Source organism: Lepidochelys kempii, chromosome 1 (genome assembly GCF_965140265.1).
Source record: "Lepidochelys kempii isolate rLepKem1 chromosome 1, rLepKem1.hap2, whole genome shotgun sequence".
In the NCBI taxonomy this organism is placed as follows: domain Eukaryota; kingdom Metazoa; phylum Chordata; order Testudines; family Cheloniidae; genus Lepidochelys; species Lepidochelys kempii.
In genome coordinates this window covers 57249418-57273249 of record NC_133256.1, presented here as the reverse complement: position 1 = coordinate 57273249, position 23832 = coordinate 57249418, and the positions used below count along the sequence as shown (strand labels likewise).

Below are 23832 nucleotides of genomic sequence, written 5' to 3'. Positions count from 1 at the left end.
AAAGTAAGCTCTGGACAGACAGTGATTAAAAAAACAACCCTACACATCATGATAAAGAACAAAAGAAAAAATTAGAGAAAAGCACCCAATAACGTGTAGACATACTGAGACAATCAGTTCTGTCTCTAGTTTTCCAAAATTTATATTTCAGAAATTAAATTCCCTTGCTTCCAAGAGAGAACAAGAAGCTATTTTTATGGACTTAGCTTGTGCAGCTTAAGTTCAATGTTCTGTTTCTTGGACTATGACAAACATAATTAATAGTTTTCCCTTTCAATATGTTATGCATGGTTGAACTGTATTACCTATGACTAATTTAGGCCCTTATTCCACAAACATTTAGATTCTGATCCAAAACCCACTGAAATCAATGGGAAAACATTCATTGATTTCAATGGGCTTTGGTGCCTAAGTCTTTTACTTCAGTGGGACTACACCTGGTAGTAGGAGTTTGCAGGATCTAGCTGTCTTTCCAATGTCTGTACAGCACTAAAAACAATGTTTGTGTTAACAGCCACTATTCAGTTACACACTTAAGAATATGTCTAACTAGAGGCATGACACTAGCTCAACTGTAGTCAATGCAGCTACTCATGATGAAAGCTAAGCACATGCTTAAGTGCCTTGCTAAATGAAGGTCTAAATAATGGTCATAAACCCTTGAAAAACTCCATTAAAGTGCGACTATATGCAGTATATGCCACTGATTTGGGGAATTCACCCATGGCTTGTGGCCCCTTTGTGCCAGCTCAACAAGTGCATAGGAGCCATAAAGGGTTTCCCCAGCCCCTCTCCATAAGGAATACCCATGCACAGTAGGCCCTGATACTAAACTGGGAGGAGTGGTAGATACGCTGGAGGGGAGGGATAGGATACAGAAGGACCTAGACCAACTGGAAGATTGGGCCAAAAGGAATCTGATGAGGTTCAATAAGGATAAGTGCAGGGTCCTGCACTTAGGACGGAAGAACCCAATGCACAGCTACAGACTAGGGACCGAATGGCTAGGCAGCAGTTCTGCAGAAAAGGACCTGGGGGTGACAGTGGACGAGAAGCTGGATATGAGTCAGCAGTGTGCCCTTGTTGCCAAGAAGGCCAATGGCATTTTGGGATGTATAAGTAGGGGCATAGCGAGCAGATCGAGGGACGTGATCGTTCCCCTCTATTCGACATTGGTGAGGCCTCATCTGGAGTACTGTGTCCAGTTTTGGGCCCCACACTACAAGAAGGATGTGGATAAATTGGAGAGAGTCCAGCGAAGGGCAACAAAAATGATTAGGGGACTGGAACACATGAGTTATGAGGAGAGGCTGAGGGAGCTGGGATTGTTTAGCCTGCAGAAGAGAAGAATGAGGGGGGATTTGATAGCTGTTTTCAACTACCTGAAAGGGGGTTCCAAAGAGGATGGCTCTAGACTGTTCTCAATGGTAGCAGATGACAGAACGAGGAGTAATGGTCTCAAGTTGCAGTGGGGGAGGTTTAGATTGGATATTAGGAAAAACTTTTTCACTAAGAGGGTGGTGAAACACTGGAATGCGTTACCTAGGGAGGTGGTAGAATCTCCTTCCTTAGAGGTTTTTAAGGTCAGGCTTGACAAAGCCCTGGCTGGGATGATTTAACTGGGAATTGGTCCTGCTTTGAGCAGGGGGTTGGACTAGATGACCTTCTGGGGTCCCTTCCAACCCTGATATTCTATGATTCTATGATTCCTGTGCAGGAGCCAGAGAACCAACTTTACACCCTCCACACACATAGGAGACTATCACCTGCTGAGGCTCTGCGGGTATTCTACGTGGATGGGAGAGTGACTGTGGTGATCCTACACCTCGGCAATTCTATACCAGCGCAATGGCCCTGACAGGCTACTGCAACAAGGACAGAAGTTAGTCTTTTGGGCTGCCCTATCCTGTGATGGAGGACGAACCAGCCCCCAAACAGATCTCTAAATGAAAACCAGGGTGGATAAAAATCAATGATTTTTTTTTTTTTAAAAACAGAGGTTTTTTCCTCAAAAAGCATTTTATCAAAAAAATCCGATCTAAAGATAGTTTTAATTAAGATACATTTTAGCTCAAAGATATCTCATCATGGAATAGGGATTATAAATTCTAATTCTGTACTAAGAGACAATATATTCATGTTTAAGAAGAGTTTTGTAAATGAGTTCCAATAGTTCATGAATTAGGGACCCAATCTTATGGGCTTCCCAGGGCTTCTGTATAGATTATTTAGGTTAATCTTTCTATCTACCCAATGGGACTCAGTGCTCAGTCTAGAAGATACGATCAGAGATGCTGAGTTTTGCAGTTCTCAAACTGTGGATTTGTGTCTACAGAAATAACATGCTTGTTAACAAAAAAAATTGGTTTTAAAAAATAAATAATGTATAGAGATGAGAAATAACAGACCTCAACCCTATTGTCCCTCTGCAAATTTGTGTACACAGAGTGAATCCCTTACCTCTCTCTAAAAGTGCAAAGTTTCAAAAGGTTCAATGAATAGAAAGAAGATTGTTGGGGGCGGAATAGATCTGGACAAGGAGAAGAAGTCTGGAGATAAATGTGAGAAGGGAGGGACAGGCAGTGGAAACAAAAGTGAAACGGTTTGAGCAGCATATTCCAGAAGTCTTGAGGTCTTTCTGAGCGTAACCTTCATTAATCTGAGATCTACCATACCATTCTCTCACTAGAAGGGAAAACCTACAATGGCAGCAGGCCATAAAAGAGATCCAGTTTGGGAATAAGAACCATACAAGAAATATATGTTTGCTGGTGATGTTTTAAAGAAAGTCACACCAGTGAACTTGTGGAAGTCACTTAAGCACTTGGATTCAGAGACTGTTGAAGTGATAATCTCACTTTTAACAGCAGTAGCTTCTTCTGCCAGGGTAGAAAGAATATTTTCTTCCTTTGGACTAATTCATTCCAAACTGAGAAATCATTTGGGACCTGAAAAAGCAAGAAAGCTTCTTTTTCTTTTCCAGATTATGAAGAAACAGGAAAATGAAGGTGAAGATGACTAAATTAGCTGCAGAAGCCAATATTTTAAGTTTCTCATGTTAACCTCTCTGATACAGTCAATTTAATTTTTGGTTTTTTAAAAAATATGTTTCATTCAAGTATTTTAAAAACAATTTTAACAGAAACAAACCTGATTTTAAAAAACTTGAATGTTTAACTAAATTCAAAAATTCATATGGTTGTTTTGTTAAAATATTATATGTTTGATGTTGAAGAAAAAAATCCAGAATACACAACGTTGCTGGTTTAGTTCCATAAAACAATTTACAGGTCTGTCTGGTGATATTCTCCTCCTAATACAGCATGGTAAGAAAATCCTCCAAATATTAATGATTAACCTATTGAGCTGGAGATAGTTCACTTCCCAATGACTTCATAAATATCTGCTTCAATTAACTTTGGTAAATGAAATAACCAAACAATCATTCATTTTCTGATATAGCTGTAAAACTAATCTGAAAAGTTTTCAAAATAAATCACTTTAAAAATATATAGTGTGTACCTTCTAAAAATGAAACCTACATCTATCTCTGAGTTGTGAAGAATATGTATTAAGGTTATAACAACCAACAAGAATGCACTTTTATGTAGAAATTTATGATTAAATCGAGTCTTTCTGACCGGTGATTTAAATCATGATTTAAATCCACCCTGATGAAAGCAAACTATTTATTTATTTCAAATTCTTAGCTATTGACATCATTGCAATATTTGTAAAGACCTAGTTTTTCAGTTTAGTCTAATCTGGATGTTAGTTACAATTTGTGGCAAACAATAAAAACTTAAGTGATAGCCTAGCCCAATGAAATAAATAGCAAAAAAAAAAAAAAAAAAGTGAGGATTTCACCCCTGGTTTCTTATTTTTATGTATTCGTTTTTAAAGGACAGAATTTAAATAGATTTGATTTTAAGCCAACAATTCTAAAATAGTCAAACAAACTGTTTTAAAGTAATATGTACTTCATAAAAATTAGTCCATCAGAGAGATTAAAATAGCAGTCAGTCCTTTGTTGAGGGGAGGTAGGGATGGGAAAGGATTTAATAATAGGTATTTAAAAAAAAACACAATTACTACTAAATATTCATTTTTAAACAAGCATTTCAAAACTATTCATCATATAACTCCCCCATCATATACTTGAAGATATTAAAAACTTTTAAAAAATTCATAATCCCCATTACATTACCAAATCTTTTGATGAAAAAGAAAACCTCCTTCAAAAGTCTACCCAAGAACACCCTTGCACTTGAAAAATATCCACATTTATTTTCAGGCGTCTGAAATAAACAAAGTCTTCATTATCTTCCTCCTTTGTGGTTTTAGATGTATCTGTTTCAATACTGCTTCAGATCACCAAATATATAATCTTTGTGAATTTATCTATCATTTAGACTTCCATATGTAAGTATAAAAATGTCTTCTGAATAAGGATAAAATCCTCCCATTTAGCACAAGCCAATTACCTCATAACAAGTTTGCAAGTTTAAACAACCTAAACAAATAATTCTCCACCAAGACTTCTCTACTGAAATAGTGTCTGAGCCTCAATCAAAATTCCTTCGATTTGTATGTTATCAGTGACTATTTATCACCAAAGATTGTAGAATTCAAAGTTTTAATAAAATTTTGCATCAAATAGAGAACAGCTTGTTTCTCCAAAGTTACACTGATCCTAAAACAAAGACAATAAACTTTGCAATTATGGGGCCTAATAACCTGCGTAACAATCAAGATAACTGCCAGCTGCAGTGAAAAGCCTTGGAGAGGCAGCCCAGGCTGGGCCCATCACAGTCTGGTCAATGTATCTGCCCCATCAAGGGCAGATTGCAGAGACATTTTAGCCACCAAGCAGTGCTCTACAAAACTACCCAAAATTCATCCTGGAAAGCCTCGGGGAACTGCTCCTGATCGTGATCTTCATCTGTAGAGGAGGTGTGTATCTTTCTACCCAAAAGATCAAAGCACTTCAAGTCCTTTGGGGAGAACTTGAACCTGTCCTGATGGACTCTGTCATTCAATGCCGTGATCACCAAGGAATTCAGGGCTGGATGGGAATAGAACCCCTCGAACCTTTGTAGAGGCACAAAACAACACTTCAAGTGCTTGGCCACCAGTGGTCCTGAGACCAGCAAACCTCAAAGTGCCCTCACAGGCTCAAGGAGCACCTCATTAACTGGAAAGCCACTCTCCCCGGGACAAAGGGCTGGAGAATGTCCACAAGTTTATGGGTATTCTTCTGCAGAAACTCCGCCTAAATTCCAAGGGACAAGGTCACATGACATAAAAGGTCCTGTTAAGCCTTGAACTCCTCCAGGATGGAAGGAAAGGATGAACCAGGCAACACTGCATTGTCTGGGGACGAGGCAGAGTCTCTTGGTGGGAAAACTCCAACAGCTCTGCAGGAAGGGAAACTGTGGGCATCTGGACTTGCAGCTGATCTGCAACTACCAATGCCACAGAAGCTGGTGATCTTGTTTTTGATTTGGCTGACAAGCAAGTCCTGTGGGAGCAAGGAGCTTCCCACTAAGCCCAAGGGGGCCACTGGTATGGGTAAGGCATTGGCGGCCAGTAGGCGCCACACCAGGGGCCTCCATCCTGACCTTGGGGGTGCATGCCATCCCTGGTAGCTGTATTGGTCTACTGATGGCCTTCACACTTCCTCCAGTGAAGTGGAATGGGAGGACGAGGATCCTGACTCTGAAGCAGAGGTGTGTCAGGATCTCGTAGACATAGGAGGAGCAACTCTAGAGGGAGCCAACAGGCAGTCCGACTCGTCAGTGGCCCAGAATGAGGTTGGAATTGGCTCTCCCATGGTAGTTGGCACCAATGGTGCAGAAGGCAAGATCAGTCCCAATGCAAACAGTACCAGAGCACCCGCAAGCCTTGACGTTGAGGGCGGTGACAACCTCCGTGGAACCATCCCCAGCATCGACTGCATCAGTGCCAAGGAACGGCCCAGTACTGAAGAACCTTGTACTGTCTCCGATACCATGTCCATACCAACACCTGCAAGGGGTGCTTCCTGGTGCTGTGCAAAAGGGCTCAGGAGTTCAGCTGCATGCTCTAACTGGGGGGCCATTGCGGGCACCAACCTCACAAATTTTGGACCAGCAGTGAGGACAGGACCGAAAAGCAGAGCAAGGTCACTGCAGCCTGTTACTACAACATTACTGACACTGTCGCTACTGGCATTGTTCCCGTTGGCACCAGACTCAACAGACACTCAGAGGCTGGAACCAGAGTCCACGGTACAGGGTGTCTGCCCTCACTACCCTCTATCTAGGGAGGGTCGAAGGCACCCATGCCATCCTGTTCACCAGAGATGGCACCAGAAGAGTCACCCCAGGAGTTGGAGCACTCACAATCAATCATATGTGGCCTCTTCTTTGGTACTGATGGCGGAGAACAGCTCCTGCACTTCTTTGGAAAGGCCCGTGCCCCAGAACGGGAAGCAGCAGCACTTTCCAAGCCTGAGGAGAATCTGCAGCCTAAGGAGGTCCTCAGTACTGGCTCAGGCCTCATGGCCTGTTCAAAGCAGGTGCTGCTTCGGGCAAAGGTCCTGTGTCACCTGAGTCCTCTTTTTGAAAGACCTAAAGATCGAACAGCAGCACTCTTTAAACTTGGCTTTGCCAAGACAGAGCAAACACCACATGTGGGGGTCACTGTTGGGAATCGCTAATTCACACAAAGTGCAATGCTCGCATCCCAGTGAGGGCATCACTGGGGAGAACTACTGTTACCACTGTGCTATAGTCTAGAACTTTTACTCTAACACTACTGACTATTACCTAGGTACAATAATACTAGGCTTAAAAGATAAATTGCAAGATTGTGACGCAGCAACCACAGAGAGCTCCAACTACAGCCAACAGGCAGTGAGAAGGAACTGAGGGGACTCGAGGCAGCGCCACCTCATATAGCCCAGGGAGGGGCAACAGGCATGAGGCACAAGCACTGCCCATCTATGGGTACTGCTAGGCAAAAGTCTCCACCTCTGGCATGCGCACACACCTACTTGGAATACATGTCTGCATCTACTCAAAGAAGAACTGATTAAAAGCCTTATTTATTTTTCAATGCACCCTACCTAAAGACATTCACTGAACAGTAAGTCAAAATAATATTGAATGCATCTATAAATAAACACAGTGGCTAAATGCCTTCTTCAGTGCTCTGCATTCCTTGTTTGGTACTGTTTAACATTTGATTATGAACACAAAACCAATGAAATGTTTGTCTAATTAGGTCAGAAAGTAATACTTCAATGTTGATATTTGATTGATGTGCAGTTTTTGAGTTTTCTTTCTTTTTAAAAATATCACAGACTCTTAAAGTGACTGCTTTTCACAATGTCACAGACTGTTCTCCAAGCTGCATTTGCTGATGTGATGTAGCCTGAAGTTCTAAAGAACAACCACGGTTTATCTCCATCTGCACAAATTTCCTGGCTTTCATGAACATGGACACTGGTTTCTTAAAGATTTAGAGTCTGTGTTTCAGTTCTCTCCTATCTGCCCAGCTGATGGGTCAGAACAAATAACGGTGTGGTTTTCTCTTCAGCAACATCCCTAGTCTAGAGGCACTCAGAGATACCCTTATATAAAATGTAATGAAAATTACAGCATTTCTTTAACATTACTTACAATCTAAAATCATACATTGTAGGAAACAATGAAAAAAAATTACCATCAAAACTGCCTAATACAAATATTGTTATATTAAAATCCTCGTAAAATATAAAAATAGAGATGCTTTAATACAATTTACTAACACCCATGAATTAATTAGAAATCTGTCTTAGGAATTAACAGATGTGTTCGACACAGTAAGGGACTGAGATGGTATTTGTGGCTCCCTTATTTTCAAAATTGATCTCCTTGACTTCCATACTCCACGTCCAATTTTCTCCAAAAAGTCTGAAAGGTTTTATGAACCCCTGGCCTGACAATCTAATAACTCCATATAAGACAATCCACTCTTTTAGCATTTTGTGTTTTTATGATAGTGTGTAATGGTCCTTCTCAAGTATTCAGGTAGAAGAGGTTAGTTGCCTTGTACAGTAAACTGGAGTTCTTTGAGATGTGTGTCCTTATGGGTGCTCCACTTCAGGTGCACGTGTGCCCCATCCACCTTTGATGGGAGATTTTTGGTAGCAGTGCCCATTTGGCCCATGTATGCATCCTACACATCCGTGTGTCCCATTGTGGGGATATAAAGGGCTGCACAGATGAACCGGCCTTAGTTTCTTCTCTACTGCAAAGTCCCACAAAGAAAACTCCAAAGCAGAGGAGAAGGAGGGCAGGCAGTAGAGCATCCATAGGAACACACAACTCAAAGAACTCCAATTCCTGCACAAGATGAGTATTCTCTCCTCCTTCAATTAGTGTTCCTATGGTGCTCCACTTCAAGTTATTTCAGAGCAGTACTTTCATCAGGATGGGGGAGCTTCAGAGCTGAGTCTAATACTGAAGACAAAACTGCATTGCTCAGAGCAGCATCTGATCTAGAAAAATGAACCACCACATAATGTTTGGAAAAGGTATGTATCGAAGTCCAGGTTGTAGCCTTGCAAATCTCAAGAACAGGAACGTTTAAATAACACCACTGATGTAGACAGATATCTCATAGAATGAGCTATCACCCTATGATGAGGTTAAATATGAGGATACATCCTGAGATCCACCTCCAGATACTCTGGGTGGAGACTATGGACGCCTTGGATCTGTTCCCAATCAAAACAAATAGTCTGGGAGACTTTCCACATAGGAGGGTTTTATCTGGACAGAATCAAACTAATGTCCAAAGTGTTGAAGGCAGCACCTTCCTTAAACTGGTGTGGGTTTGGGAAAATAACTTGGGAGATGGATGACTTGGTGGATGTGAAATTCAGAAGTCACTTTAGAAAGGAACTTAGGATGTAGTCATAGTCAAACTCTGTCTTTGAAGAATAGTGTAAAAGGAGTACAGGCAATCTTCGGACTTATGACACAATTGGTTCCTGAATATCACGTCTAAAGTAAAAAATATCGTAACTCAAATTTCCCATGGGAACAATGTCACATCAAGCATCGTAAAGTCAAAACCGACATCGTAAAATCAAAACACAATGAGTATTTATAAACATCATAAGTGCCGTTCGTCATAACTCAAACGTCAAAGTCGAGGACTGCCTGTATCTGCCGTTATGTTATGGGGTTTCATAAGACAATTAAGTATCAAGTTTAGATCCTTTACAGATCCTTTCCTAATCTAAGAAGAAAGGTTTCTCAGTCCCTTGGATGAGCATACACTGAGAATCCCTCAACAGAGGAACGGAATGCCTTTACAGCCACCAGTGAACCCTAATGGAACTCATAGATAATCTTGACTTTTATCATTCCAATAGTCAAGGTTGGCAGAGAGGGAAGAATTAATGGGTGAAAATTGTTGTCGGACACACCAGTGTTGAAATCCCTTCCATTCTGAAGGTAAGTACTTTGTGTAGACATTTTTCTGTGGATTAATAACACCTGTGGTACCTCTGCTGAATAGGAAGAGTCTATTCCTGAGAATCATTGAGCAGCCAAGCCTTGAGATGAAGAACTCCCAGATTGGAATGGAGAGTCTGACCGGAGATCTGAGAGAGCAGGTGGGGAACGGACAGAAGAGTCAACAGTGGAGAGACAGCAAAGTGAATCAGGTAAGGGTACCAGACCCTCTGGGCCATGTTGGAACCACTAATGTGGTCTTGGCTTTATCTTGCTTGATCTTGTTTATCAATTTGAGGATGAAATATGTTGGAGGAAACACATACAAAAGACCCTTAATTCATGGAACAAAGAAGGCATCTCAAGTGAATGGAGGCTCAACCTCTGCTCAAGTGGAATTGTTTGCACTTCCTGTTGTTGACTGTGACAGTGAAACCCAGAGAAGCCCTGAGGTCAGTAATATGTGACTAAGAATCTGAGAGTCCAACCCCCATTTGTAATCTTGGGAGAAGTGCTTGCTGAGATTGTCATCCATGGTGTTTCGTACCCCTGGAAAGTAAGTGGCTGAAATGAGGGTATGATTGGCTATCCACCAGTTCCATAGCTTTATTGCTTTGGCACAAAAGAAAAAAGGATCTTCCCCCGCTCCCTTGACAGGTGATGGAGAACATGCAGGCTATGTTGTCTATCATGACCTTCACAGATTTGCCCCCAATTAATAGGAGGAAGTGAACACAAGCATTCCTGACTGCCCGCAGCTCCAAAAAATTGATATGTAAAAACGCTTCTTGGACTATTTGCCCTGAATGGTGTGTGTCCCTAAGTGCAACCCCCTCTCCAGTCCAAAAGAGATACATCCGATGTTATGGTGATGATTGGGTAAGGTTAGATGATCAGAAGTATAAAACAAGCCCCTCATACAAAATGAAACATATAAAAAGTAAATAACTGCACTAAACTAAACTTAAAGGCAGAAGCTAAATTCTGAAGGATAGAAACAGGCATGCTAAATGTTCCATCCCAGGCCAAAGTGGTGAGAAGGAACTGGGGGATGGGGAGGTTGCCCAAGCAGCTCTATATATCTTGGGTACAGAGCATGTGGTTGTGTAGAGCGCATGCGCAGGCTGTATGAGCACTGCTACCAAAATCTCCAATCAAAGACGCATGGATCACACGCACACCTGACATTGAGCACCCATAGGTACACTACTTGAAGAAGATGATATTAATGGAAGAACTGCCTCTGACTGCCCACCTACTGTGCTGTTGAGAAGTCTAAAGACCAAAATTGCAAGCAAGTCCAAACACTAAGGGAGATTTTATCTTTGTGAATGTAGCTTTCATATTCACTGCTCCACAACCAGTGCAGGCTTGGATCATTCGACACTTCTTCAAACCATCTGATCTTAACAACCTGTACAGAAACTGGCTAGCCCAGTTTTCTTTCTAGGATAGTTAATTTTAAAAATTCACTGTTATGCTCCCAAACTTGAATTAAGTGTTTTATTCAGTTCTACACTCCCAGGATGAAAAAATGGCTAGAGGAAAGTTATCACACCACTGTAGAATAATTAATTCCTACAGATGCGTGTTGCCAAAACACTAGGCCAGAATGAATTAGTGTGGAGCTGCATGATAAATTAAATTAAAGTGATTCTGTAGACAAGGGGAACAAGTCAAACTACTTAATAAAAATATACTGCTCCTCTGTTTAACGTTCTCTCGAATCAGATGAGAACATTAACACTTGTGAGAGAAATGCTGCTTATCTAAATTCTTGGTCTTGTGATACACTCATAACCTTTACTAAAGCACAACTATAATGCAGCCAACTAAACTTCTTTAGTTTCAAGTAATGTACCATGACGTGCACAATACAAACTCATATTCTGTTGTGATGCTCAACTCTGACCTTGCCAGTGACTCCATGGGAAACAGGAGATTCGGGCTCCATATGGACTCGATCCTGTACCACAGGCCTGCACAGAAATAATTTTGGTTAAAATCAAGATGCCATATTCCTTGTGACTGTATCTTATGGAATTTTCTACCTTTTAAAGTGTTTTAATTCAATTCAACTAAAATGTGTGTGTTGAGAAGGAGATCAAGGACAGGACAAACTTCTTGGCATTTGTTCTGTAAAATTACAAAGAGGGACTCTGGCCTGCTGCTCTCCCACCGAAAAGGCAGTTTTTCAAAACTGACTGAAATTAAGATAACCTTCCAATAAGTTGAGTTGAATATTCTCAGGCTAGTTTTTAGCCTAATGGTGATTTGGGTGGAGTGGGTGGGGGGAGGAAAAATTTTCATCTGTTTTTCAGGTATCTGACTCGGAGTGGGAAGGAAAAAGTGTGTCTAATGCTTAAAGTAATTTTCTACATCCTTTATGCACTCTAATAGAAAGAATGAATTTAAAACTTGGCTAATACAAATGCTTAAAGTGATAATTATGTGCTTTTCTAAAGCTGAACAAAGCTGACCAGGAAACAAAGATATGATGATGTAAAAAAGACAGTATATTGCACATATGCCCTGCTTAGCAATAACCCCCTCAGATACTGTTCCTTGCAGTTCTACTCTGGAAAGTGACTTTACGGATATAAATTGGGTTTTTGGGTTTCCAATTTTATTGTTTAATGATTCCCTTAAAATTTTCTGTTTACAAGGAAAACTGACAGCTCTGCAAACTCAACCTGGTATCCGAATGTCAAGTTATGTGCTTTCCAATTCTTGCATCAACAACAGGAACAGATTGTACAGATCAAATTCTGCCTTCAGATAAACTAGTGCAATCCCACTATCCTCAAATTCTTCCCTTAACTACATATATGCAACCCTGTTGCCCTTAGTGAGATTGTACAGATGGCCATGTTATTGAAACTGTGTTAAAAATTATTTATTGAACAAGCCAAAAAATAATTTAATTTTCTCAAAGGTGTGTTGATTCTGCAGGGCAGACAGTAATAACAATCTTACTTTTTCCACTACAGAAAGTCAAATACAATTCTGAATAAAGACAGGGAGTAGATCTGCTGAGCAATAAGGTGCCACTTTTATATAATCACTTTTTAGGTGAGTACTACACCTTAAAGAAGGCATCAAAAGAAGCTCTAGAGATCTAGTTACCTTTCTGCTTGACATACATACTTCTAATTTCAAATTCTGTACACTAATACACAAGCCAAAGATATACATTTGAAGTGTGTATGGAATCTAATTATATAGAGTTAAAAAATGCTTCCTTCTATTCTCTTACCAAAACAAATCCCAAATAAAATTAAAATGGCACAGTAACTATTGCTTAGCCATATTACATGTACATACCTTAAGGCATACATTTAACTGCAAATACAAAATGCTGTATATGTAAAACGAATTAATTACACCTACTTTGGAAACTACCATTTTGAATTTCTTGATTTTATGCATTTAACATCCCAAACATAATGAGATTACACATATGTTAAGGACGGACTCTTCATTTGCCCAAATTGACTTTCATCCCATGTTCCATAGGATACCCTATTATTTCCACTTTATCCTCGTCTCATCTCCCCCCTCTACTTTTTCCACTTATAATAGGGTAAAACAGAAGCAGTTAACTTCATGCTTGTCTGTTGGGTTTCCCACTGTGTTTGTATACCACCTAACACAACAGGGCATCTGTCTTGGTAAGAAACTGTGTGTGCTGCCAATACACAACAAATAATAGTACATTATGTTTGTGAAGGGTGCCATGTATGTGAACATTTAACTTAAGAATGTGCCTAACTTTAAGCATGCAAGTAGTCACATTGAATCTAATGGGAACACTCAGATGCTTATAGTAACTTGCTAATTCTGGACCTTATGTAGTATTTAGCCTTCCGGTCTTCCAGCTCTCCTTAGCAACCCTGGCATATGTCCCACAGGAGACATTTAGGGCTTTCCTAGAATACAGTAAATTTATACTACTGACAGGTTTCCTAAGAGTATAGTCATGAATTATGGATTAGATTTTCCAATTTAAATGTGAATACGGAATTCTACATTTTGGAAAGGTTAAGAACATAGGAATTGAAGAGACCTCCTGGGTCATCAAGTCCAGACCTCTGCTATCACAGGCAATCCTGTCATATAATCTTACCAAACTCAATATTAAAATGAGTTAGGTTTTTTATCTTCATTATTCTTATAGAAAGGCTGTTTCAGAACCGTACTTCTTTAATGGTTAGAAACCGTCTTCTAATTTACACGCTAAATTTATTCATGGACATCTTATACCCATTTGTTCCTGTGCCAACATTGCCCTTAAACAGTTCTTCTCCCTCCCTGGTGTTTGCCATCCTGGTGTATTTATACAGAGCAATAATATCCCCTCAGCCTTTGTTCTCATTGATCTGAAACCTATAAATCAATGCTATTTATCACTGGATTGGAATATTGTAATTTATGTTTAGAACAAAGCATGGCACTTTTGTCTTCAAATTCATTTCTATTCGTTAGTAAACGTCCACATACTTTAGGACGGTCCATTTCAACTACCATTATTCTAATTCAGTGGAGGAAAGAGATTCTCCACTCCCCCTCTTCTTCACCTTTAAGAGAAGATCAGGGAGGTAGAACACCTTTCAACTCATTTCCAGGAAAAAGGAGTAACTAACTCTGGGGACAAATTCTGCAAGCTGTTCTGAATGGACAGACCCCTGCCCTTGCACAGAGTCCCCCCTGGAGTGCCTTGGGTTCCCGCAACTACCAGGGGGTTGTTCCTTTATCAGAATCCCTTTAGAAAAGTTTAGTGAAAAAATACACCCTGGTCTCTAGATATTTGCATGAAAGGTGTTCTTTCTAAAATATTAGATTTCAGTTTAACTTGAGTCCTTTAAAAAAAAAAAAAAAGTAATGTAGCATGGAGCCACCAATTTGGTCAAAAATTATTTTACCTGTATATTTTTAAAGTACTACTGATGATCCATCTGTAATCACATGTCTTGTGTATTCTTAGGAAGTCAGATTACCAGAGCAAGAATGCTGTTGCTGAAAAATAAATACTAAATACTCAAAATAAGACAGAAGAAAAAAATACTTTAATCACATTAAAAATATATATAAATAATGAATATTCAAGAACTACAGTTACAGCAGGAAAGTACAATTTTAGCTGTTGCTGAGATGTTATCAGAGATCCTCATCTATCAAATCTTAAAATATGCATTAAATAATTGAAATGCCTTACTTTGAAACAAGTATCCAAAAGACATTTGTTTGCATACTAGTTTTTGTTACATTAAAAATAACCAACACAAGAGAATGCCCAAAGATGCAAGGAAAAAAATGATCTATGGTTTAAGATCTAGTCACAATTTAGCTTTCAGTTTTTCTAATAAATTATATAGAACACAGGGGCAGGGAGCAGGAAACAGCAAACTTTATTCTAAAGACTCAGTTCTTAAGTGAAGACACCAGCATTTTATTTTAATAGAAACACATACAAAAAGATGATTTTATATAATATATTTTAGATTCTCACATAAACACTCCTATCTGGAGCCCAACGACAAGGTATAATACCAGAGCCAGCACGTTCTTGTGGATGGACCTTAGGACTGGGAATTCCTATGTTCTAATCTTGGGTCTGTCCTTGACTCACCATGTGGCCTTGGACAAGTTACTTATGGGCCTTCTACAGAAGAGATAAGATTGAGTTTGGGGACCCAAGTATAAGTTAGTTTCAATTAGAAACATAGAACAGCATTTTACTGTACATATTTGATCAGGTCCATTGAGCTAATTTCTATTTGTAATGTAATTTCTATAAATTATCCCTCTATGTGTGTTCCGTGTGAGCAGAATTTTTTGGTATACAGTTTAGTCTTTCCTCCCACTTGTTTGGAGTGTTTGTGAATCCCACTGATCACACTCACATGTCTCTATGGATGGCTCCTAAAACATACAAGATTGAAGTTTCTTTATATAGGGCCTATAACCACTGGTTGAGAGTTGGGGGAGAGAGAAGTATGAGGAAAAAGCCATAATTAATGGCCTACTGATATCCTTAGAGAGGGGCCAAACCTCTATTCCAATACTTCTTGATTTCTAGGCAGCCTTTGATCATGAAGTGCTGCTAGCTTATATAAACGACATGGCAGGAGCAGAAAGAATAGTACTCAGGTGGCTTCATTCATTCCTTCCTATTAAACGTATCACAGAGAATGAGGGGCTCCCTCTTTCCTAGAACACTCATTTTGGGGTTCCCTTTTCAATATGATCTTGCTTCTTCAACATACAACATGAGAACACTTGAGATAGTGAAATGCCATGACTCCAATATCAACAATAACCTGACAACACATAGCTCTTCATTTGCTTCTCCACTGATGTGACCTTTTCCATTACCAAGATGTTCCAGAGCCTGAAAGAAATAAAACATTGGTTGAAGAGCAGCTAGCTCAAACTGAATCTTGACAAGATGGAAGTGATGCTACTAGAAAGAAGGGAAAAATGTGACGAACTTACTGGAACAGTGATCTCACCCTTGACTGAGAGCATCCAAAGATCATCCGTCAAGGAAGTACAAAGCCATGGGGTCTTTTTGAATTCCTTACTGCTCCTGGACACATACTGGATCAGTGGCAAGGAGCCACTAATTCACAATCTCCACTGGCTGGTTGTCTCTTTCCAGATTAATTTTAAAGGCAGTTTACAGGCTACATCTAAGATACTTCAAATACCACATACCCATCTTTTACCTTGCAAGACAGCTACACGCTGTAGGGATGCTACAATTAGAATGGCCCAGGATAAGACAGGTTTAGGGGCATAATCTATCTTTTCCAGAGGCAAGACTTCAGCAGCAGAATATCTTGTCAGAGATCAGATGGAGCCCAATCCTGACTGTATTCAAATGTAAGGCCCTGATCCCTGTGAATAGATCCATTGAAGTCAATGTGGGTATAGGCCCTGAACCTACAACTTATTGCAAGACTCACCTATCTGAAAACACCTTTTCCCAGGATGAACCTGTAGCTAGGGAATGAAAGAAGGGGATGAGGGGGAGGGGCGAGAGAAAGAGTAACACACAGTGAAAGGAACAAACAAAAGAAAAAAAAAACACACATGTACACCAGGAACAAGGAAGATGTTCAAAATATTGCCCTTTAAGGCAAGCTCAGTGCTATCTTTGTTTTACCACATAGGTTACATCTACACTTGGAGCTAGGTATGCGATTCCCAGCTTGTGTAGACATGCTAGCGCACTAAAAATAGTAGCATAGCTGCAGTAGAGCAGGCAGCAGTGAGTGGTGGCACGGGGTAGCCGGCCTGAGTACAACCGCCCCCTGGACTCTGTGGTCACATACCCAGGGAGCTAGCCTATTTTTAGCATGCTAGCTCAATGAGACCTAGTGCACATATGTCTATGCAAGCTGGGAACCACAACCCTAGCTAGCTCCAAGCATAGACATACCCTTAGATACTGCTATGATAGGCATGTTAGAAATATCACAAACATATTAGAAATTATTTGAAGATGTTCAAGGCTACTAATATTTTGAACCCAAGAAACAACAGGACAGGAAGAGAGCTAAGAATAAGATTTAAGAACTCAATGTCGTGAGCAATCCTTTTTTTTCTTTTCCTCCTTTTATGGTTTACAAAGAAATGTCAGTTTATGATGCTATATTTAAGGCCAGAAGGAATAATGTTGCCTTAAAAAAAAAAAAAAAAAGAGAGAAATCTTAAAAGAAAGAGTAAGGGTCAGAGAGGTGATTTAAATAAACTGATTTTCATTACTTGACTTACATGTATGGGTAGCAGAAACTGAGATGAGGCAAGTTATTTGTATTCATAGTGTAGAATGTTTTTTTCTATTCTTCAACCACCTCTAGTCAAATGAAATAATACATTAAGTAATAGATTTCCACCTACCTGACCGTGGCAAAAATTAAAGATACATTTGGTAATAAATATGAATCTTTAGAAAAAACTAGAAGAAAATGATAATCAATTAATCACTACCAAGCAGAAGATGAATAATGTAAAAAAGGCAATATAAATGTACAGAGGCTACAGAAAATAGTAACAAAGCTTGTATAGAAATTGTGGGTCTGTCTGAGCGAGCAGATCCACAGATAATTCCAGGTAAAGATCTGAAGATCAGGAAAATTACAATTAGACAAATCTCATCTTGCTAAAAGTTACAAAATTCAAATTAAAATATCACCACCTCTTTCTACAAGAGTAAACATACTTTTTGAAGGTAGTGTTTCAGATGATGAAAATTGAATGTAAGAATATTTTGGAGTTACAATGGGATCATTTTCAGATAATTAGTGAGTAACCCAGCTGTGAGAAAAAGGGTTATGATTAGTCCAAGAATCTTATTTCTCCAGATCTTTCTTAAATGTCACAAAATAAAAATAAATATTTTATTAATGTAAGAGCTACCTTTTGGGAAAATAATGTAACAATATTGTTCCTGTACTCAGCTCTAATACCTGTGATCTTAAGGGAAAGTACGGTTTATTTTTTTGTGGCTGATGCTGCAAAATTTTTAGAGGCCCAACTTGAGAAGCTAGTTCCCACTCCACTGGTCATCAATTTCAAAACATCCTCTTCCTCAACACCATGTAATCCACTCTGGAATGAAACAGAACTATAATAATACTGATCTTTGGGGCAGTTATTCTGTTTTTGTTTTAGTACACCTTGCCTATTGCTAAGTACTGTGTAAACTTGCAGCACAGAACAAAGGATTTGACTTGTTGGAATTTAACCAGTGGTGAGCTGGAACCGGTTGTTAAATTTAGAAGCCCTTTCAGAACCGGTTGTCCGAGAGGGACAACCAGTTCTAAAAAGGCTTCTAAATTTAACGGCTGGCCAAAAGTGGCCCCTTAGGCGCCACCTCCATGGGTGCTCCAGGGCTGGAGCACCCATGGGGAAAATTTGGTGGGTGCAGAGCACCCACTGGCAGCTCCTCGCCCAGCCTCAGCTCACCTCAGCCTCCTCCCCTGAACGTGCTGCCCCGCTCTGCTTCTCCGCCCCCCCTACGCCGGCTTCCCGTGAATCAGATGTTTGCGTGGGAAGCCTGGGAGGGCGGAGAAGCAGGCAGTGGCTGCTTCGCACTCAGGCCCGCGGAGGGGAGGTGAACTGGGGGGGGGGGGGGGCGGGCATGAGGAGGGCCACCCACGCCACAGCTGGTAACCTGGGGGGCACATAGGGGAACCGATCCCCACCCCAGCTCACCTCCGCCTCCCTGGGCCTGAGCATGAAGCTGCCACTTGCTTCTCAGCCCTTCCCAGCTTCCCACGCGAACAGCTAATTCGCGGGAAACTGGGGAGGTGGGGGGGGCAGAGCAGGACGGCGCATTCACGGGAGGAGGCAGAGCGGAGGTGAGCTGGGGCCGGCATGGGGACAGGAGCTGCCGGTGGGTGCTCTGCACCCGCCAAATTCTTCTCGTGGGTGCTCCAGCCCTGAGGCACCGACTCCCTGGGTGCTCAAGGCGCCACTTTTGATGTGATCAGTGGGGGGAGCAGCTGCTCTCCCTAGCTATGCTACCCCACCTCTAGGAGCCAGAGGGACCTGCTGGATGCTTCCTGGGAGCTGCCCCAGGTAAGCACCGCCGGGATTCCCCACCTCACCCCCCCAGCAGGTCCCTCTGGCTCTCAGGGGCGGGGCACGGTGGGCACCCACTATGGTGGCCCCCCACTATGGTGGCCCATGAGACCCTCCTGCCCAGTTCTGGGGGCAGTCAGGGGACAGGGGAGGGGGGACCACAACCCCCTCGTTGGGTGAGAAGGGAACCGGTTGTTAAGATTTTGACAGCTCATCACTGAATTTAACTGTATATTGACTCTCCCTCTCTATTTCATGGCTTTTAATTTGGCATGTTCTTCCCCCCCATTGGCAATTTTTTTCCCCAGTTGGCAGTGGTCTTATGCTGCTTCATTTTTTTCTTCTTTTTTTTTAAATAGGTTTATCTTCCCGGTTCTACAGCTTGACAATGCAAACAACTATATTGCTACTAAGGGTAAAAACAAGCTGGGTTAATTAATAAATGTTAAACTTTTATTTTTTTTAATTAATTGTAAAGTATCAATTCAATATTAATACTTGCTCCTATTTGAAAATTAAAAAGAAAAATTCAGTCCTCTTTTAATTTAATGTTATTTCAAATTAATATAAACAGAAGTACTCCCCAGGCTTTCAGTCTTTAGAAGCATTCAGTGAGGCTCTGCACTGTCATAAGTGTCTGCTAACGTGCAGCTCCCTGCACTATCAGGACCTTTCTTTCAAGAACATGGCTGTTTGAACTCCAGATGCCATGCTTCAAATTTCACATTTAAATTGCCATTGGTCCGGAGGAAAATTGATTTTTAGGAATATCGGTATTTCAGTAAAAAACTATTTCAGGTCTGTGCAATGTTCTGAAGATTGCATTTACCCCTTTGTAACAGGGCATGTCAGTTCTCATATGGTCTGTCAATACTTTAATTCCAAACATCTGAGCTCTGCAAAACCTAGACTCAATAGATGGATCACCTCAAATCTGAATTCCTTTTTGTTTAATCATACAATTAAAGTTGTCTTACTAGACATTTATTGGACAAATCTATATTAGCACAGGTCCTGATCCTGATGCCTTTATGCATGCAAAACCCACAATGACTTCAATGGGAGTTAAGCAAGCGTAAGAGCCATAGGACTGGGTAGGACATTTGAGGTGCTAACAATACTATTTATTTACTACAGTTCACTGTGTGACCAATAAATAACTTAAGTACTATGTAAATTCTGTGTGCTATACTACTGCAACCCCACTGAAGTCAGCTGTGTTTGTGCTTATTCCCTTCAATGGATGGCATCTACTTTACTCCTCTTTATCATGATGTGCAATGTCAGAATCTAGCTGGAGCCTTTGATGCCAAGAGCGTAGCTAGATATATAAAACAATTGGACTTTTTTAGAGATAACATAATTACAATTGTAAGGATTTATTTTGTTTGTGCGAAACAGTTGACATTTCTCCTGTTTCAGGACACAGGCCAGACTCTATGCAAGGGGATAAGAAGACTTTCCCATGTGTAAATTATTCTATAATTACCCATTTGAGGATTTTGTTAATATTTTCCTGAAGTATCTAGTACTGGCCAGTGTCAGAGGCTGATGGACTGAATGGAGCATGGACCTGATGCAGCATGGCAATTCCTGTTTTTTCATCTCTGATCCTGGACTCTGAGATAGCAGCAATGTCACAAAATGTGTTCCCATATAACTGTCAAGAAAGCTTCACCCTCTTCTGGTGGACTGACGCCAAGCCATTGTAGCCTAGCCCTTTGTGAGGTTCAGGCTGGACAATTCCACTACCACAGCTGGGGCCAACTGTGAAGGCCTCCCACACATTACAGCTACATAATGCAATATACAGTTAAATTCCAACAAGTCAAATCCTTTATATTGTGCTGCAAGTTTACACAGTGCTTAGCAACAGGCAAGGTGTACTAAAGCAAAAACAGAATAACTGCCCCAAAGATCAGTATTATTATAGTTCTGTTTCATTCCAGAGTGGATTACATGGTGTTGAGGAAGAGGATGTTTTGAAATTGATGAACAGTGGAGTGGGAACTGGCTTCTCAAGTTGGGCCTCCAAAATTTTTGTAGCATCAGCCACATAAAAACAAACAGTACCTTCCCTTAAGATCACATGTATTAGAGCGGAGTACAGGAACAACACTGGCACATTATTGGCTGTCTGCCAATCCAAATGCAAGGTCTTGGTTCCTATCTACAAAATCGCAAAGGGGCAGAGGCCCAGGAGCCTCCTCCACACACGCCCTGAAAGGCAGAAGCATTCAGTGAAGCGCTGCAGGGGCCCAAAGCCCTTCACCGGGCTCCCCACCTTCCTCAGCAGAGGCAGAGAATTAGGCGGAGCCGCTGTAACCCTAAGTGCCTCCCTAGCGGCAGGGGCTTCCTGGCCGCCACTTCACCCAGCACCTTCGAACTGGGGAGCGGCTGGTTTGGAGGAGCGAAATCCTCCGGTGAGGGCGGGGCCCCGCAGGCGACAGCCCCTTTCTCCGGTGTGCCCCGCCAGGCCAGGGCCCGGCCCCGCAGAAACACGGGTCAGAGCAGGCCCCGCTGGCTGCCCGCGGAGCCGCTCACTGACCGTACGGCCCAGCCACCGCGACTCCCCCCGAGCGGAAACAGGAGGGCGGGCGCGGGGGGTGGACTCCCTAAGAAGCGCTCGGCTGTAGCAGGCGGAGGCCCGGCCCGAGCGAGGCAGGCTGAGACTACGGCTCCAGCGGCAGCGCCCCACGCCCCCCTCCAGCAACGGCCCCGGCCCCCCCAGGCCCGCGGGACGCCGCCGCCACAGCTCCCCGACCCCCTCGGGCGGCGCTGGCGCAGCAGCGGGCGGCTCCCGAGGGGGCGGGGAAACGTTCCTGTCCAACGGGACCGTCGGCGCGACCGAACGGTAACGGCGCCTCGCCCCAGAGCCAGGCGCGCGCAGGCTTCTCTCGCCGCAGCCCGAGTCGGGGCGTGGGGCGCTCGCGGCCCCCCCCCCATCGCTTACCTTCCTCCCAGGCGGCGGCGGCGGCTCCTCCTCCTCCTCCTCCTTTCAGCTAGACCCGGGCCGCTCCGCTCAGGCGCCTCCTCAGCCCGCGGGGGAGGCGAAGGGGGAGGCAGCGTTTTGGCGCCTCCCGCCGTTCACAGGCTGGCTGCGGCAGAGCCTTTAAACCCCGCGAGCCAGGGGCACCAGCCTCAGCAGGCTGGCCCGGCTTTGCCAGTGCCTGCGCGCGGGGAGCCCGGCCCTCTCCCGGGGGCCCAACCGCCCCCCGGAGCTCCCGTGGGGAGAGAGCAAGACGGGCGAGAGCTAGCCCCGCCTCCCCCGGCCGCCTGGCCCTGTTCGGTGGCTGCCAGCTCCTGGCTGCAGGCTCAGGGGTGAATGTTGCCTCCCGGCCCCTTTGCCCCTGCGCGCCCTGTGCCATGGGAGGGGGCATCCCCTGGGCTCTGGGGCACAATCAGCGCCTCTCAACACTTCCCCAGCTCCCGGGGTAGAAGTGGGGGGTGAAGCCCGAGTCAGAGACTCCAAATGTGCCTGGGGGGGGATACATTGTTTGTACAATGTATTCCCCCCCCCCCCCAAGAAACAACATGCTGTGGGGTGCCAAGGAAACAGCTTTGGTAACAAGAAATGGGAGGGGCAACACTTAGGGGTGGGATGTAGGGCCCAGATGATCCACAGTGTGTTTAGGCACCTACCCTCCAGATTTTAGGTGCCAGCATCCCAGCTTTAGGAACCAGTGCGATCTATGAACCCCCCGCTCAGCTGTTACCCAACCCCGTAGGCATGTAAACTCACTCAGCAGCTAAATTTTTGCTGTAAAAGTTCCCTAAGTGCCTATGTGTCAGCCTCTGGATGTAGAATCATAGCACTGGAAGGGACTTCCAGAGGTCATCTAGTCCATTCCCCTGCATTCATGGAGGGATTAAATATTATCTAAACCATCTCTGACAGGTGTTTGTCTAACCTACTCTTAAAAGTTTACAATCATGGAGATTTCACAGCCTCCCGAGGCAATTTATTCCAGTGCTTAACTTGATGATTAGGAAGTTTTTCCTAATATCCAACCTAAACCTATTCCGCCCTTGCTGTAGTTGCTTCTTGTCCTAGCCTCAGAGGTTAAAGAGAACAATTTTTCTCCCTCCCTTTCTCCCTGTAACAACCTTTTATGGTATTTAAAAACTATGTCCCCTTTCATTCATCTCTTCTCCAGACTAAACACACCCAGTTTTTTCAATCTCCTGGCATAGGTCATGTTTTTTAGACCTTTAATAATTTTTATTTCTCTTCTCTGGACTTTCTCCAATTTGTCCACATCTTTCCTGAAATGTGGTGCCCAGAAACAGACACAATACTCCAGGTGAGGCCTAATCAGACCGGAGTAGAGCAGAAGAATTATTTTTTGTGTCTTGCTTACAACACTCCTGCTAATACATCCCAGAATGATGTTTGCTTTCTTTGCAACAGTATTACAGTGTTCACTCATATTTAGTTTGTGATCCATTATGATCCCCAGATCCCTTTCTGCAGTACTCCTTTCTAGGTATAGGCACTGCTACTGCCCTATAGCCACCTGGATGTATATCTCCTGCCTAAGTCACAGAGTGATCCACAAACTGGGGAGAGACAGGCCTTTGCCTGCTTATCTCTCCTGTGGGGCCCAAATTGCTCTGAGGCTGCGCACCAGATTAGGTCCCTATTCAAAATCAGGCCACCACAGGAGGTGGTGTCCATTCCCATGCTCACCCTATAGCTTTTAGCACCCTAGTTAGACCACTCACTTGGGATGTGTGGAGTCTGGATTCAATT

General features: G+C 42.6%; 1 protein-coding gene across 16 annotated transcripts in view; it reads right to left on the bottom strand.

Annotated features, from left to right (window-relative positions):
* The window catches only part of LOC140911290 (RCC1 and BTB domain-containing protein 2), an 82920-nt gene extending 60433 nt beyond the window's left edge, over positions 1 to 22487 (bottom strand). For 7 of the 16 annotated variants that reach the window (XM_073344020.1, XM_073344037.1, XM_073344098.1 and 4 more), the window contains exons 1-3: positions 14998 to 17239; positions 14411 to 14504; positions 11401 to 11467 (exon numbers count right to left, since the gene is read on the bottom strand). In XM_073344020.1, coding sequence (XP_073200121.1) covers positions 11401 to 11442 — 42 coding nt within the window. In that variant the 5' untranslated portion in view covers positions 11443 to 11467; positions 14411 to 14504; positions 14998 to 17239. Of the gene's footprint in view, positions 1 to 11400; positions 11468 to 14410; positions 14505 to 14997; positions 17242 to 17267; positions 17965 to 22032 lie in introns of those variants that run through there. The other 9 variants (XM_073344046.1, XM_073343999.1, XM_073344029.1 and 6 more) reach the window with 9 other exon arrangements.
* Between the last annotated feature and the right edge of the window lie 1345 nt (positions 22488 to 23832).